General features: G+C 42.6%; 2 protein-coding genes across 5 annotated transcripts in view; both read right to left on the reverse strand.

The window, feature by feature from the left end:
* clip1a (CAP-GLY domain containing linker protein 1a) overlaps positions 1-10,527 on the reverse strand; it is a 32,982-nt gene extending 22,455 nt beyond the window's left edge. For 3 of the 4 annotated variants that reach the window (XM_083783274.1, XM_083783275.1, XM_083783272.1), the window contains exons 1-7: positions 10,392-10,527; positions 3,354-3,632; positions 2,588-3,138; positions 1,700-1,824; positions 1,381-1,600; positions 1,062-1,259; positions 393-484 (exon numbers count right to left, since the gene is read on the reverse strand). In XM_083783274.1, coding sequence (XP_083639400.1) covers positions 393-484; positions 1,062-1,259; positions 1,381-1,600; positions 1,700-1,824; positions 2,588-3,138; positions 3,354-3,435 — 1,268 coding nt within the window. In that variant the 5' untranslated portion in view covers positions 3,436-3,632; positions 10,392-10,527. Of the gene's footprint in view, positions 1-392; positions 485-1,061; positions 1,260-1,380; positions 1,601-1,699; positions 1,825-2,587; positions 3,139-3,353; positions 3,633-7,394; positions 7,484-10,391 lie in introns of all 4 variants that reach the window. The other variant, XM_083783273.1, reaches the window with a different exon arrangement.
* A 3,156-nt stretch (positions 10,528-13,683) lies between these two features.
* On the reverse strand, positions 13,684-15,528 carry LOC310871681 (eukaryotic translation initiation factor 4E transporter-like; the record flags this gene model as incomplete). Its single annotated transcript, XM_083783321.1, has 1 exon — positions 13,684-15,528. The coding sequence occupies one exon, from the start codon at positions 15,526-15,528 to the stop codon at positions 13,684-13,686; it is 1,845 nt and encodes a 614-aa protein (XP_083639447.1).
* Positions 15,529-15,654: the final 126 nt, after the last annotated feature.

The raw sequence follows: 15,654 nt of genomic DNA on the forward strand, positions 1-15,654 counted from the left end.
CAGTTTAATGATATCACCAAGTGCTTCTACCACGTCACTGCACCCGCTCTCCATGTCGTTGACAGTCCCTGTAACCTATTTGTACAACATCCATGACTATGCGAGACCTGTATGTGTTTCTGACATGCCCAAGTTTTATTATGGTAATTACCATAATGACCGAGTCGGTTTAGAGTACACCAATCTGCGTGAAACTTTGCACTCACACTCCTGGGAGACCAAGGAATCACCGAAAAGATTTGTCTGTGTACTATAAATGAACAGGAGCTATAACAGGCTAATGTGTTTGGGGTGGACGTTCTACCTGTGTGCATGCAAAGTTTTATGCAGATCGATTTCATAATACCGGCAGTCTTCCTGACTAGATGTACAGTAGCTCTGGGAAACCTTACCTCCGCTCCTCCTCTAGCTGATTCAGCAGCTCTACTTTGTCCTTGTCTGCTGCCTCCACCAAGGCACGCAACTGATCCATCTTGGCCTCCATCTTAGCCATGAAAAGAAAAGAACATGAATATAGGGGAAAATGCATGCAAATACAGACAGTATGCATGCTCACGCACATGCCCACACAGACACAAAATGTTTCCTTTGCAGTTCATGGTAGCTAAGCCTCACTTGGAGGATGTTCATCACACACACCCACACACAGTACTTTCCAGTTCATAGAAATCAATCTGGGAACCCATTGACAAAACAAAGAAAAATCAGCGCCCTCTGTCTCGAGAGACTAAGCCTTAATTGATGGGAGGATGTCCATCATCCATACGCAGTTCATAGTAGTTGAGCCCAAACCCATTTTGACCTGAGATCAGATTCTAAAAATGTCTTCTACATCCTGACAGTTTTCTGAAAAAGCTATGTTTCTGTCAGTCATTCTTCGATTTTTCAAAAATAGCAGACCTACAAGCTCGGAGTGGCGCGCTATGAGCTTGTAGAAGCACAACATAATGCTAACACCAAAAGGGGTTCCCGCCCCAAAATGGGTTAAGAGATGGAGGATGTTTATACATGTGTTGTAGTCAATTAGCTGCAGGCCACAGGCATTGTGAGATGGTGCTGACCTGCTCTTGGTCGTCCCTCATTATGCCCAGTTCTTGCTCCACCTCCCCGACATGGCTGGTGGCCTTAGCAACCTCAGCCCTCTCCATGTCACGCTCAGCCATCAGCTGTTCAATGTGCTGTTGCTTCTCCTTCAGTGCCTCCTGAACGGCCGTGGTACCAGATATCTTACGACTGTACCGTGATGACGTCTCTGTGAGCTGCGTAGGGACAGAAGAGAAGCATGTTCAAGCTGGTGAAATTGAGCGCAAAAAGATGGCCTACTGCACTCGTATTCATTCATTTATATAGTTTTGATGCTGCCGTGTGTGCACGTCTCACCAGGCCAGTGCGGCTGGGCTTGGCGCTGACAGAAGATGCCACAGAGCTCATGCTGCTGATGGAAGAGGCACTGGGACTGCGCTTTAGGCCTGATGGAGTGGTGGTCACTACCTTTCGAACGGTCGTCTTTGCTTTGGCTGGTGTGGTGGAAGGGAAGCCAATGCGTGACACCTTGTGGACTGGTGCAAATAGGCCATACTTGGGCTGGCACTGAAAATATCTGAGATGTGATTGGCAACAATTAGACTAATGGTTTTTATAATATTCTTTTAGCCGATTAATCAAAAGTGCTTTTCTTTCAGAGAGAGTGGCTTGTTACCTTGTGCCTGCCACTGCCCCGTCATTCTTTCCCAAGGGTTCATCCAATTCCACACCGCACCACTCGCCTTTGGCAAAATCCGTTTCCCCGAGGAAACGTACCACTCCAGCTTTTGTACCACCAACCTGGAAAAGAAATGCAAAACATTTCAGACAGAACTCCTGGGTGAGAGAATACCATCATCATAGCAAAAAAAGAAGGGAAAAAAGAGGGGGGAAACAAATCAATAGATGCATGCCTTGCATTCATAAATGTAACTGAACTATTCAGTAGTTGTGTAGTTGAAATATTCAACTACACAGATGTATGGTTTGCTGGTGACTCAATTTGGTGTAATTATTTTTGTGGGGGCATTTCCTCTCCCGCCTAGTGTGTGAGTTACAGACTTCCTCTTTGTATAATATGGTGCTATACAGCCTCCTGTGGAGGAAGGGAGAGAAAAAAGTAATCTGTCAAGAGGAAGGAAGGTACTGTACTAGGACAACAACATAGACATGGATTAACTACAATAAATACATCAGTGCTACTATTTCCACTAACTAGTAAGGTTCTATGAGGGTGAAGTAGAAGAGGTCATATTGCAAACACATTCCTCAGAGATTAGAAAGGGGAGGAGAATGCCAGTGAGTCCTGTGACTCCTGACCAGTAACCCACCTGCGTTATTGTGATTTTGACATCTAAAAGGTCTAGCCACCCACCTCCCTTCTCTGGGATAATATTGGCAACAAGGACATAAATAAATAATAAAATAAATGATCAATGTTCTTGAGTTTGATTTAAATTTGTTTTCCTGCTGAATTCCTACTGAAAAAGTGTTTGCAAAACAATCGTGTTTTAAAACATTAGGAAATTCTGAGATATATAACGGAATATTGTATAAACTTTACCAAAACGCGGTCACCCATCTTGAGCTCCCTCTCCCCTTTCTTGACAGATCCAGTCTCTGAGAGGTTGGAGACAGATTCACTGTTTGCACGTGCCAAGTTGGAAGTTGTTATAGGTTGTGTAGCAGATGTGACTTGTTTGGAGGCCGGAGTGGTTGAGGGAAGCGCTGATTTTGTAGAAGGTGTATGAGAGGCCACACTACTAACTGAAGGTGTGGGTGAAGCAGCGCGGGATGGTGGAGCAGTTTGAGTTCCATTGTCTTCCCCTTCTGTGAGAGACAACTTAGACGGACGGGTGAATATCCCTCGCAAGGCCTCACACTGGAAGTAGCGGACCCCAGCTACTGACCCATCATTCTTCCCGATGGCCTCATCTAGAACAATACCTGCCCATTGTCCTGGAGCAAACTGTGTCTCCCCAAGGAATTGTATGACTCCTGGTTTGTTCCCATTAACCCACACACGCTCGCCAACCTCAAAGGTTTCCTCAGAATCCTGGGGCTCTTCACTGACACTTGCAGCTGTTTTGTCCGCCACAGTTGCTTTGGGTCCAGCTATAAAGGAGATAGTGATAGGTTATCCTAACTGCTTCCGAAACTTGTGCCCCTTATTGCAAATGAAAGCAGATTGCATACGATCAGAGGGGAACTATTGTGACACTGTACAGGTCAGAAGTTATGTCTTAGCTCATATTTGAACAACATTCTTCCAGTAGCGACCACTGCTACTAGGAGATACCTGGTAATGGATGGTGATGGAGAAGTCTTACCTGTGCTTGGGGCAGCCTTGGTGGCTGTTGTCCTGGCTATCTTGCTGGGAATTTTTATCCCACTGGGTTTGGCTGTACTCATGATTCCTCTCGTTAGTGGTGGATCCAAAAGGGTTGTGTCTGTCAGTGGGAACAGACTGTCCGCAGACCATCAACACAGCTTGGCTCCGATACCAAAGCCGACTCCTCCGCAACAAAATAACAAACCCAAAGTAAATAAAAATAAAGAAAAAAAGGAAAGGGGAGGAGGGAGTAAAAAGGATGTTGCTGAGAACGAACCTGTTGAGAAAAAACAATTGTACAAGTGAGTGAGTGCACTATTTTATACCTCACTGAAACACAATTCCTTTAAAGATTTGACACACCATTAAGCTATTCACAATTTCACATTACAACCTGAGTACCTGACCAATCTATTGGTGGAACAGTAATATTAGCCAATAAAGCTATGCATGAGAGAAGTTTGATTGATTGAAGTATTTATTATCAGTTTTCAGAATGGGCACATTTCACATGAAAGCTAGCCTGGCTCCAGCCCCTAAATCGCTAGCCACATAAAAAAATTATGTTCAGGCGATTTAATGGATTTAATAATGGAGTAAAACGAAATGAAAATTCAGGCTGAGTGTCAGGCTACATGAAAGCACAACTCAATACAAAGACTGTTACTGTGGATGACACATTGATAAAGCATTACACTTGTTTACAACAGGGTCCACCATTTTCATGACTGCCTGCCTAAATATGTCCCAAACCGCCCCCTAAGGTCTTCCACTGCTGGCCTGCTCGCTTTGCCTAAAAAAATGGCAACTAAAAAATACGGGGAAGCAGCTTTTTGCTTCTACGGGCCATCGGTATGGAACAAGCTCCCACTGTACCTTCGTCAGGCAGCCTCTGTAGACATTTTTAAAGCTCAGCTCAAGACCCACTTCCACAACATTGCTTTTAATTGATCTTTAATTTTTTTGTTATTCATGTCCTCACTGTATTGCATTACTGCTTGTTTTTTAATGTCGTTGCCTTGCTTTTCTTTTATTCTCCATTGTTCTGTAAAGCACTTTGAGCTGCATTTCATGTCATGAAAGGTGCTATACAAATAAAGTTTTATTATTATTATTATTATTATTTTCAATTCATCAGAACATTTAGAGACGTACAAATATCCACTTCTATATAAAAAATCACACCAGTGTGAAACGAGTGGTGCAACTCCCGTCTATTGGTTCTCTGTATCATTCCAATTTGTATCGTTCCAATTTCTTCTCTGTATCGTTCCAATTTCTTCTCTGTATCGTTCCAATTTCTTCTCTGTACTCTGGTGCCCCCTACTGGTATAAATAAGTAACATACTCGTGCTCACTTATACATACAGGTACCTACCTACCTAGGTACACGGACATTGCTGGATGTAGGAGTGGTTGCACCACTCAAAAACAGGAAATCATGTAAGGAGGTAAAAAAGGGAAAAGAAAAATATACAGTAAATATACAGGGGAAAGGGGGCGGGGGGATTCAGATTTTACAGGGGCCAGTTTCTAATTGCAGCCGCCTGTAGGTGCCCTTTGAGAACAGTTTTGAAGGAGTCAAGGGATTTGCATGTCTTAATGGCTGTTGGTAGGGTGTTCCACATTTTGGTGGCATAGGAGCTAAATTAATAATAGTCTCTTATTTGTGCTGAATTTGGGTTGAACATGGTTTGTTGAGCTCCCTCTGGTGTTGTGGGTGTGAACTTCGTTGAAATTAAGGAAGTATTTAGACAGGTACGTGGTGTCTTGGTGGTGTATCGAATCTTGTGGAGATGCCAAATCTCAAGTACACAATGAGATTTGATACAAGCACTTACTGATCATCAGTAAGATTTTTATGTTAGAAATTGGAGATTAAAATGCCACAAAACAAATGACTGAATGAAAAGGTATACAGGATTCTCTTTCCTAAATTGTCGTATTGGACTTTTATAAAACGTTCACTTAATTAATCAGATTAAAGTCAGGCTGCACAAAAAAGGAAAACGACCTCAATGTGTTTACCACATGCTTACTTACAAGTAATAGCAATAGCAGTAATAGTGCCATTCTGAGTAACAATGACAGCATTACTCGATAGCTACTGTTTAGGAGTCAACTAATAGCTAGACTCAATGGAAAGTATACATGTGACTTTACGGCACATCTACACCCAGTGACATGGTGTGGTGTAGTGTCACTGTGTCAGTGAGGGGGCATTCTGGTTTTGTTATGACAACAAGCTCTGCAGCACAGGACAATCCAGGCAAGAGTCAGACCTAAAAATATGGCTGGCACAACCCAGTCAGCAAGCAGTCTCCATATCCTACCACCTTCATAGACATTTCTCACCTGACCTGACCATGACATAAAACATTTCCATAACAGCAGCTCATAATCCATCATTCTGGGCTGTCAAATGGTGGCTGCCTCTTTTCATAATCCCCCAAAAGATTACTAAAGGACCACCACAATCACATTACTAGATTTACGTTTTAAAAATGGAGCCGATAACTGAATGCACTGCAAAGAAGCATGGTCTCCTTGTTGCCTTAAAATGCCCTTTCATGCCTTATGGAACACAATCTGAATTGTTTTCCTTTATTTATATAAGATTTGATTGGCTAAATGAAGTGTGTTACAAACATAACATCCAGATTTGACTGGCCATGCTCTGATCAGCTCTACAGTAGAGCTCTACTAGATTTTTAGGTGGCAAAACGGCCTGAAAATAATAGACGTGAAGGCCCTGTGAATATAGACGTGAAGGCCCTGTGAAGGCCAGAAGCCAGTCTGGCAATATCTAAATGACTAATCCAACATTTGTTGTTCAGAAATGCCTTGATGGCCTGTAAATTACTTCCAATTGACCATGTTTCAATACTGGCTTGTATCAGAGAACTAACTAGAAAAAGTGCCCTTCCGGGCACAGGTCTCCACCAGGTTATCCACAGATCCGTGCAGTTAGAGGTAAAAACACTTTTTGGCCAGTTATAGCGCCACCTTGAGGCTGAGTTGAAATTGTTCATGTGGCATTTCGTCCTCGGCCTAGTGGGAATGTGGGTGCACAATTTCACGGAAATCACGCGATGTGTTCATGATTTGCAGCATTTTGTTTGAAACTGAGCACTCCTGTGAACTTTGGAAGCCAATCTTAACCAATCAGGATGGAGTCTGATAAATCTGAAAGACCCGTTTCGTTGAATGGCTCTAGAGAGACTGTGTAGCAATTTGCGTGATGTTTGGACAAAATCTGTAGGTGTACTGTGCAAAAACGTGTTTTGCACAAAACGGCCTCCTGGTGGCGCTATAACAGGCCGTTCTGGAAAGTTTGGGGCAGAGGTTCATGGTTGGCATCCAGGGAGTGTGTGTGCAAAATATGGCATTGAAAAACTTGTTTTGCACAAAGCGGCCTCCTGGTGGCGCTATAACAGGCCGTTCTGGAAAGTTTGGGGCAGAGGTTCATGGTTGGCATCCAGGGAGTGTGTGTGCAAAATATGGCATCGACCGGGTTAACGGTGGCCGAGATTAGCTGTTCACGGACACACACACACACGGACGGACGGACGGACGGAGTGCAAAACATACTCTCTCCCCATGCCTTCGGCCTGGTGGAGACAATAACAGTAACATTATATTACGGTAATATAAACTGAATCCACTCAAAATTGCAGCCAAGAACTTGCAAAAACTTAAATTATTGTGTCTTACCATGAGCAGGGTTTACATAAGAAGCAGTCCTATCATAAGTAATATATATGAAGGGGCATTTAGAGATGTATCTTTCTGCACTGGCTGTTTAGGCCGTTTTAACAAAGTCCATTAAGAAAATTGTCTAACAGGGCAGCAAATTAATTTTGCTTTAGAGCTTGTTTAACAACATCACAGCCTCACAGGCACATAGCTTCGTTGCATTCCTATTAGCTGGGGTAACCAAAACAACCAAGACACGTTAGTCATATACACACAGTGCATGAGTGCACACCAAGATATTTCTCAGTTCAGAATGAAGGGTGGCTAGCAGTGACTGACCTACTTTATATGCAGTGTTTCAGTTTTCCCCTGCTGTGCCTTTGAATGATACCGTTTGGTGCCCTCAGGTCAAGAGGACTTTAAGTGCAAGCCCTTGAAAGAAAGCATTCAAATGATTGACGCTTTTGTGGTACAAAAAAAGGATACAACAAATGGAAGCAGAAAACTTGCTTCCAAAAACCACTTAATTCTGCTCTGAACAAAAGCTTAATTGGTAGAATAAGAATAATAGAATAACGCCAAAACAACCAAACCTTTGACACCAAGTATATATCATGGGCAAGATCAAGAGAATGTTTCAGCTCCCATTTAAGAGCTGGCGTAGTCAGCTGAAAAGGATCACTTATGCTCATTGGAGGAATGGTAATCTTTTGCTGCTGACTCCTACTCTACTCTGTAGCTAGGAAAAAAGCCAAGGACAATGTTGTCAATGTTTGAACTCAAATGAGAAAACATTGTATAATGTGCATTACAAGAACCTTGTCATCACCAGAGGAATAAAAACTATAAACTTGATGAAAATAGAACATTCCAAATATAGCAGAAACATGTTTTGCAGACAAGCGTTGTGCAAAAACAATAGACAATTAAGCCAAATTTCAGGAAAATCAGGAACTCTTTGCTCAACATTTGTTTCTAACCTAAATAAATATTGTATCACTGTCAATATGGTACACAAGAAGCCAGAGGGCATATTTATGAGATTCTAAGATTTCATATACCATATAAAGACTTCATTGTTAGTTTAGAGTGGGTAACAAGAGAAAGCATGCAAGGTTGCTTTCCACGCTCTCAGAAAAGTATATTTTCTGATACTTCTCCCATGGCTTTTGTCAGAAGAGAGTTAGCAGAAGGCCACACAACATTCACTTCCTTTTTGAGGAAACATCTGCTGGGATGTGTTTTATGACCCCCACTGCTAGCAGTGGCAGAGTCAAGTGAGAGCTTGAACAAAGCATAGACAAACATTTGTGCTACTTTAGGCATCAAATCATTCAAATTAAACAACTGTATATTAGCATTGTGTTCTACAAAAGGCATAAAACTAAGGTTCAGTTGGAAACTTCCTTAAGGTTTTAACAATATCGGTTCCTTTTAACGGTCTGATTCCTTATATAAAATGGACCCTTACAGGTCTGCAACCATTTGATTCAATTTGTAAACTCAAAAGTTATGGTGGTCCTTATGTTAAAATGTTTTAGAACGACTGGTATTGTAATTGTATAGCAGATGTGAACTTCACATTGTGAAGTCCTCATACCGGCTCTGAGAGTGTGATACAAATCAAAACCGTTCCAGAACAGTTCCAAAAGTGATGGAACTATAACTGATTCTGGTTCTTCAACATTGGATCCGGTTCCTCTGGTGCTGGATCCCAACCCTACACAAAACAGAACTGTCCAAAATACTGTAGAAAAAACAAGCACATGGATGCCATTGTCTAAGGTTAAGCCAAGACCAACATCTAAAAAACTACAGGTTGAATCAATTAAAGTTCACACATCATAAAAACAGGAAAGAACGTTCGGTCAGATCAAACTGAGAAACAAGAAAAGATTTATAATGTAGAATAACTAGTGCATCAGCAGGATTGGTGAATGGCTTCACACTCACAGCCTTGATTCAAACTAATTATAGGGGTTTTCACTTTAAAACATGGCAAAATTTATATAAAAAATCAGCATCAAAATGATGAAAGTTAAAAAGAAAAAAGAAAAAAAAGAAAAAGAAAAGTCAAACACCCTTTTAAACAATAATAATTGAGCCGTCTTGGCGAGTAAAGAAAGGTCCTGGATTTAAGTGCTGGCTTGTGGTGGTCTCTGTTGCATAATACCATCCCTCATGCGCCTCCTGTCCCACTCATGCTAATGAAAGCGTCTAAATAAGAGCTATGAAAATAATCTGGGGAAACATCGTGAAGATTGTGAATAAGAGGTTACAAAGAAGGCCAGGAGGGAGACGTCACATTTTGAGAGCACCATATCACAGAATGTACCTTGACTGCCCAAGACCAAAACAGTCAAAAACATGTTTCATGAACGCAGTCCCAAAACAAGCATCTTGAATTATGATTAAGATTCAAGGTCTGAATATAATATCGATCCACAAATGAAACGCGAGTGTCCAATCCCTCAATGTACCATTATTCATCTCTGATTAATTGAACATTCTGGTCCCTACTGTTGTAAAGAAGTGTGAGTGCTTAATCATGGTATGTCCTATAGCCCTACAAGTCAGAACCCAATGCTACTGAAGTTTCTGAGATTTTTGAGACCGGTTCGGCACGAATCGATTGGGCTGACCCAGGGGGTTCCGAGAGGGGCTAGGTATGTCCCAGAGTAACAGTTTTTGTATTGACCTGTGCTTTCGTTTGAAAATGGCCCATTCTACAAATTCACTAAACTGACTACTTGGTGAGGTGGCACGTCTGGGCTTAGTTCAGTAAAGTACATCCGGAGGTTAAATCATCTTCAAGACATATTTAATCAATAGTGCTGTGCAACCTAAAAGGCAACGTTGATGTTTTCCGGTCATTTAGATTGCCAAATCACTTTCACAGTACGGGTAAACAACCATACCTGCAACCAGTGAATGCAGTGATCAGGTACTTAGTAGTAAATTCCACAAGTCCAAAAGTGCCCGCACTCCGCAGTGTCACCGGCTGTGTCAAGTTGACATGCCCCAAATGTAGATGATATATGCCGCTAAACATAACCCACTGCGTGGTTTTGTTCCATAAACGCCAACGTCATCTAAATCTTGCTTAAACTGACCCCAGTCTGGGTCATTACTCATTATTAGATGTAATTAGTAGCTAACTAACGTTAGCGCCGATAGGCCCAGCTAGCTAGGAGCCAGGGCTGGCTTGACTGGCTAGCTGCTGTGCTGTTCAACTGAACTGTCAACTTTTACCTGGCATTTGGTATTTTTGCCGTTGTCCACGTAAACTGGCAAACAAGTGCAATCGGAATAGATTAGCTCAACGCGAGCTTTTACTTACCCTATATATCGTCGATATGAATAGCGTATTTATGAAGAAAACTATATTTAGCTAACAAGCTAAGTGTATAACCACGACTGCTTACAAGGAGAATGAGGCTGAGACAGAAGCAGCAGCAGGCACAGCCCAGCAGCTCCGCCGATGAGCTGCCCGCCCTACCGACCCTAGGCACAAGGTACTTTGTTTCCTTCGAAACTAGTAGAAGGCAGATGCCTCGAACTACTACGCCTGCCTGCCGCCTACAATCATGTTCTCCTCTAGATGATAGAAATCCTCATCAATGTGCACTGAATTAAAAAAATTAATCACGTGCGACTTTATGTAGGCTGTGTGTGTGTGTGTGTGTGTGTGTGTGTGTGTGTGTGTGTGTGTGTGTGTGTGTGTGTGTGTGTGTGTGTGTAACTAATTGTGATGATGACCATAGCTATGGTCCCGGTCCATCCTGGTCCATAGTTCTGAATGAATGGTTATGGATGTATAATGAAGGAGGATCTTGTAGTCGACGCGGTATTTGATGGGGAGCCACTGGAGTTGGTGTGTAGACTACAGGGGTGATGTGAGTGATCCCTCTGATGACACTGGGGTTCTGGTGATGATACGGGCAGCAGCGTTCTGGACCAGTTGGAGTTTATGGAGGAGTTTGTGGGAGAGACCAAAAAGGAAGGGAATTACAGTAGTCCAAGCGGGAGGTGACGAGAGAGTGAACCAGGATTGCGGCACTGTATTAGAGCTAGACTATACAGGTTAGTAGTTACTAATACTGACATCAATACAGATTAGCAACAGGTGTTAGAATGGTAATCAAATCACAATATATGACACTGTTTTACTTTTATATACTTTATAGTTAGGGAAAGTTAGCCAAATGTTTGACCAATCTGCAAAATAAATGCTCTCCAATAGCTTTCTTCACAACTGTGTTCATAAAGGTGTCTACTATCACCTCTCAATTTGTTCCAACTCCCTTGGGAAACTTTAATTGTGACAGCTGCTAAAAATTAGGGTACCAATTAACAACCTAGGCCTAATTAACACATTTTCCTTCAGGGTTTTTCATGATTTTGAATCCATTGGAAGAATTTGTTTAGCCTTCATCATTTATGGAAAAAAAATGTTTATGGCAGAGTGTTTTTCGTGCAAAACAAGTGGATTTAATAGCAGAAATGTGTACATTATCGCTGCATATAGGTTATTAACATTTTGTGAAGAAAGCTAAGTAAGCATCTATTTTGCAGATTGGTCACACATTAACGCTAACTTTCCCTATCATTATTTGGTCACACATTTAGCTAACTTTCCCTAACTATTATTTGTTCATTTGGATGGTACAGCATGTTGATTATTACATCGCATTATCGGAGTAATAGGCTACTCCTCACTGTTTTCATATTATGCATATTTGGTATAGTGTTAAAGTAATTTATTTCATTCAATAACTCTACGTGATTGTATAACTTAAAGCTGTGCAATGTTTTTGTTAAGCAGCCAACATTTGTTAAAAAGTTAAAACTAGTAAGTAGGCTATTATTTGCTTGTTCAGTCAGTATAAGCACCTGGCACATTGATGATGCAAGTTGCAAGAGCACCTGTCAGGCTCTGTCAGCCTAAAAGTATAAAAAAACAAAGGAGAAACGTTTTTTACTGCAAAATAATTGCAGAAAAACAAGTGTCTACTCTGTAGACTTCATGTGGCTCTACATAATTTTAATTTGTTTCAGATTAGGCCTCATCCAACTGGGTACCCAAACTACCCATTGGCAAAACAAAGGAAAAACAGCACCCTCTTTTCCTTTGAATTTGTCAACAGTCTGTCTCGAGATACTAGGCCTCATCAACTTCAAGGTTAAAGGAGAATTCCGGACTAACCATTTTATTACCTCAATCTGATGTTATTATATCCAAGAACATGTCGTAGAGTTGGTAGAGTGGAAGACAGACAAAAAAAAACTAGGAATGCACTCTGTCGAGGTGCCAACTTGCGCCTAAGTACTGCTACTAACTAATGTCTATTACAACTTCTGTTGTAAATCCGTACCTTAGTTAAGTCACCATCAACAGCCAATAAGGGACCACCATTCTTAATTTCTTACCCATACATACATACATACATACATACATACATACATACATACATACATACTGTACATACCCAGCAGATCACCAAACGTACCTTAGTTACGTCATCAGCAAATCCCTGATTGGCCGACAGACAATACCGACATATGCAGCCGAATGAGCCGATTACAGTACTCGCACGCTCTTGTGGAGATGGAAAAACGGTTTGGTAACGGTGTGCCTCCAATGTGAGTATTGGACTTCATGTGGTCAAACTTGTGATGTCAGTCATGTCACGTATGTGTCTAAATATGGACATGGTTTCAGCATGATCCGCACCTGTTGACCATTAATTAAAAAAAAAGTTATATAAAACAAATGTTCTGGAGGTTGGTAGAAAACAAGCCGGTGTGGTGAAGCATGCATGAATGAATGAGTGCAGCCAGTCCTCCCAGCCACTCAGCCTTGATTGCATGTTTGGCAGTGAGTCTCCACGGGCCTTTTGACAGCCACCCCGGAATTAGTTTCATTTGTAGTTTGGCTTGGATGTTGTTTATATATTGTTTATACTTAAAGCTGTGCAATGTTTTTGTTAAGCAGCCAACATTTGTTAAAACTAGTAGGCTACCATTTGCTTGCTAAACTAAGTTAGCTTGGCAACAAGAAATCTGGCAATGATCAGGCCAGCAGTTTAACTAAGAAATCTGCTTCAGACACACAGACCAACCGTCTAGCCTCCTGTAGAGTAAACATTTTACTATCCCGCGCCGTGTTTGAAATGATCATGGCCATGATAATTATCGAACTGTTGGGGCTGCATACCCATCCACTGCACCCACAGCTGGGGCAAACAGGGAGCACCATGGGTACATGGGATAGCAGCTTTATTAGGTAGACTTATAGTCTACCTGGTAGACTAGGTGAGGAGGTAAGGTTTAGGCTGACCCCAGAGATACCTGCATGGGTGTGTGGTGTCCAAGTCCAACAGTCCCTGAGATGTTTGTGGTCTTTGTGATGAAGCTTTCACCTCTCATTATTTCACCCTAGGTCAAAGTTTGGGGAACCGTTGTCGTATTTAGAGCGTTCTGTCTCTGCTTGGCTCATCTCACTTTTCTGTTTCATTTAATACATTGCGTATCACTAGTGTGGGGGTAAATTATGTTGATAATACATCACTGACATTGCCGGTAGAGTTTCTTCCTGCATTGTGAGGGACTGTGCCAGAGGACCTATTCATTCATTGTCTGTTTCGGAACGCCTTGTCTTGTGGTTGTTTGTTGTAACCACTTTGGAATGGGTGGTGGGCATGAAAGGTTTCCAGGTCTGCCTGACCTGTAGCCATAGACAGTGCTCTCATCTGCGGGGTGGGTCCAGGGGTGATAGATGTATGCACATCTGTAAACTTCTCCGTTGTCATGGGCTGAGGTACAACTGGAAACCCTGATGAAGGTTGCAAGCGTCTATTAAAGTAGTCAGGTGATGGTGCCCGCTGTAAAAAGACAGGGGATGAGGCGCCTTTATGCAGAAACCCATGTAAAGGAGCAGAAGAGGTTGCCTGGGCATCAGATCCACTCAGCAGACTGGCAAGTGGAGTAGGTGAGTTGCTTCGAGGGGGACCCTGGCCTCCCAGAAGCTCCTGGAATTTGTTTTTTTGCTGTTGAACAGGCACTTGACCTTCAGGCAACGGGACTAGAGCAGCATTTGAGGATGGATTGTGGGAGTTGGCTTTGGGATGGGAAGGCAAAGTTCCACTTGCCTTCATGCTGCTGACCAATTTATTAAACGCTGACATTTCAGGGTCATGTGAGCCACTGGTTAAAGCATCCTCCAAGTGCTCAGCCATGAATGGTGTGCCATCTCCTCTCTGTGGAGGGGAAACTTTTTGCACCTGTAGTTCAGTCCCAAGCTTCATCCCCTTCATTTCCCCCTCCACCTCCTCCAGAGATAGCACCATTCCTGAGTTGGTACTCTCATGTAGCCGAGCTTTGTTCACTGACAGACTGGAGAGGAGGGGTTTCAGGTCTATTTTGGCCTTGTGTAGTATCTCTAAGATGTCTACCTTGTCTTTTTGCTCTGCCAGTCCTCCCAGCTCTTCACGCGGTGTCGACCTCAAGCTACTGGAGAGGCTACTTGAAGGGCTAAGGAACCACTGGCTGAAGCGGCTGGCAGATACTGGCACATCTATCATAGAAGACAGCCCTGGTGTTGTCTTCAGGTTTAAGAACTTGTTGAAGTCAAATTCTCCAGCTGAATGCTCTGGCAGACTGTCAGTGTACGGGACCTCCTTATCAGCTGTTGAGGCTCTTCCCACATGTGGCTCCTCTGCCTGGCCACCATTACATTCCACTGCTTCCTTCAGAGACACCTTCTGCTTCCTTGGCATCTGAGACCTACACTTGTCATCTTCCAGGATCTCATCATCAAATCCAGTGAGCTCAATTGTTTCAGACTGGCTTGTGGGACCTCCAAAGAACCACTCTGGTTCTTCCTCTGCACAATAATCATTCCTTCGTCTCTCACTTTGTTTGTCACCAACATCTCTCCTGAATCTCTTGTCCTTGAAGTCTCTTACACGTTCCCTTTCCTTCTCTGCACATGCTTCAAAGGCTGGGGCAGCAATGATGCGGCCACTGCCAATTCTGCGTGCCCCACCAAGACTCTCATCCTTATTCTCCAGGGGACTGATGGGGAGATCTGTGTGGGGTATAAGTGCAGCATTGCCCTGACGTCTCTGTGAGCGGAGTACAACATCCAGATTGTCCTCCTTTAGGCCCTCAAGAGGGTCTGAGATTCTGCATTTCAAAGAAATTCTATCGTCCCCATAGTTAAAACCATCCAGTGGAGAGCCGCATCTCGAAGTGGGATATAGTGAGTCATGCCACTTCTCAGGATCCCAGACACCATCACTGTAATACCTTTCGGAGAGACATTGTGGCCTTTTTTTGGAGCATGACAATTCCTTTATATCTAAAAGCTCTTCCTTGGTGTATCTGTAATAAGTTGTGGTGGCTGCCATTTCCTTCACTTGATCAATATCAGCATCACCATTCCTCTGCTCTTCAACAAAAAAATTGTTCTCCATTACTGACCACTGGACAGGTTTTAGATTGAACTGGAGCAGTACCCATTACCAGAGTACATGGAGGCCAGTCTATGAAGTCATTTAGAACATCAGCACTATGACATCAGGCATTTCCATATTGGGCAT

Source organism: Protomyctophum parallelum (genome assembly GCF_964188405.1).
Source record: "Protomyctophum parallelum genome assembly, chromosome: 15".
Lineage (NCBI taxonomy): Eukaryota > Metazoa > Chordata > Actinopteri > Myctophiformes > Myctophidae > Protomyctophum > Protomyctophum parallelum.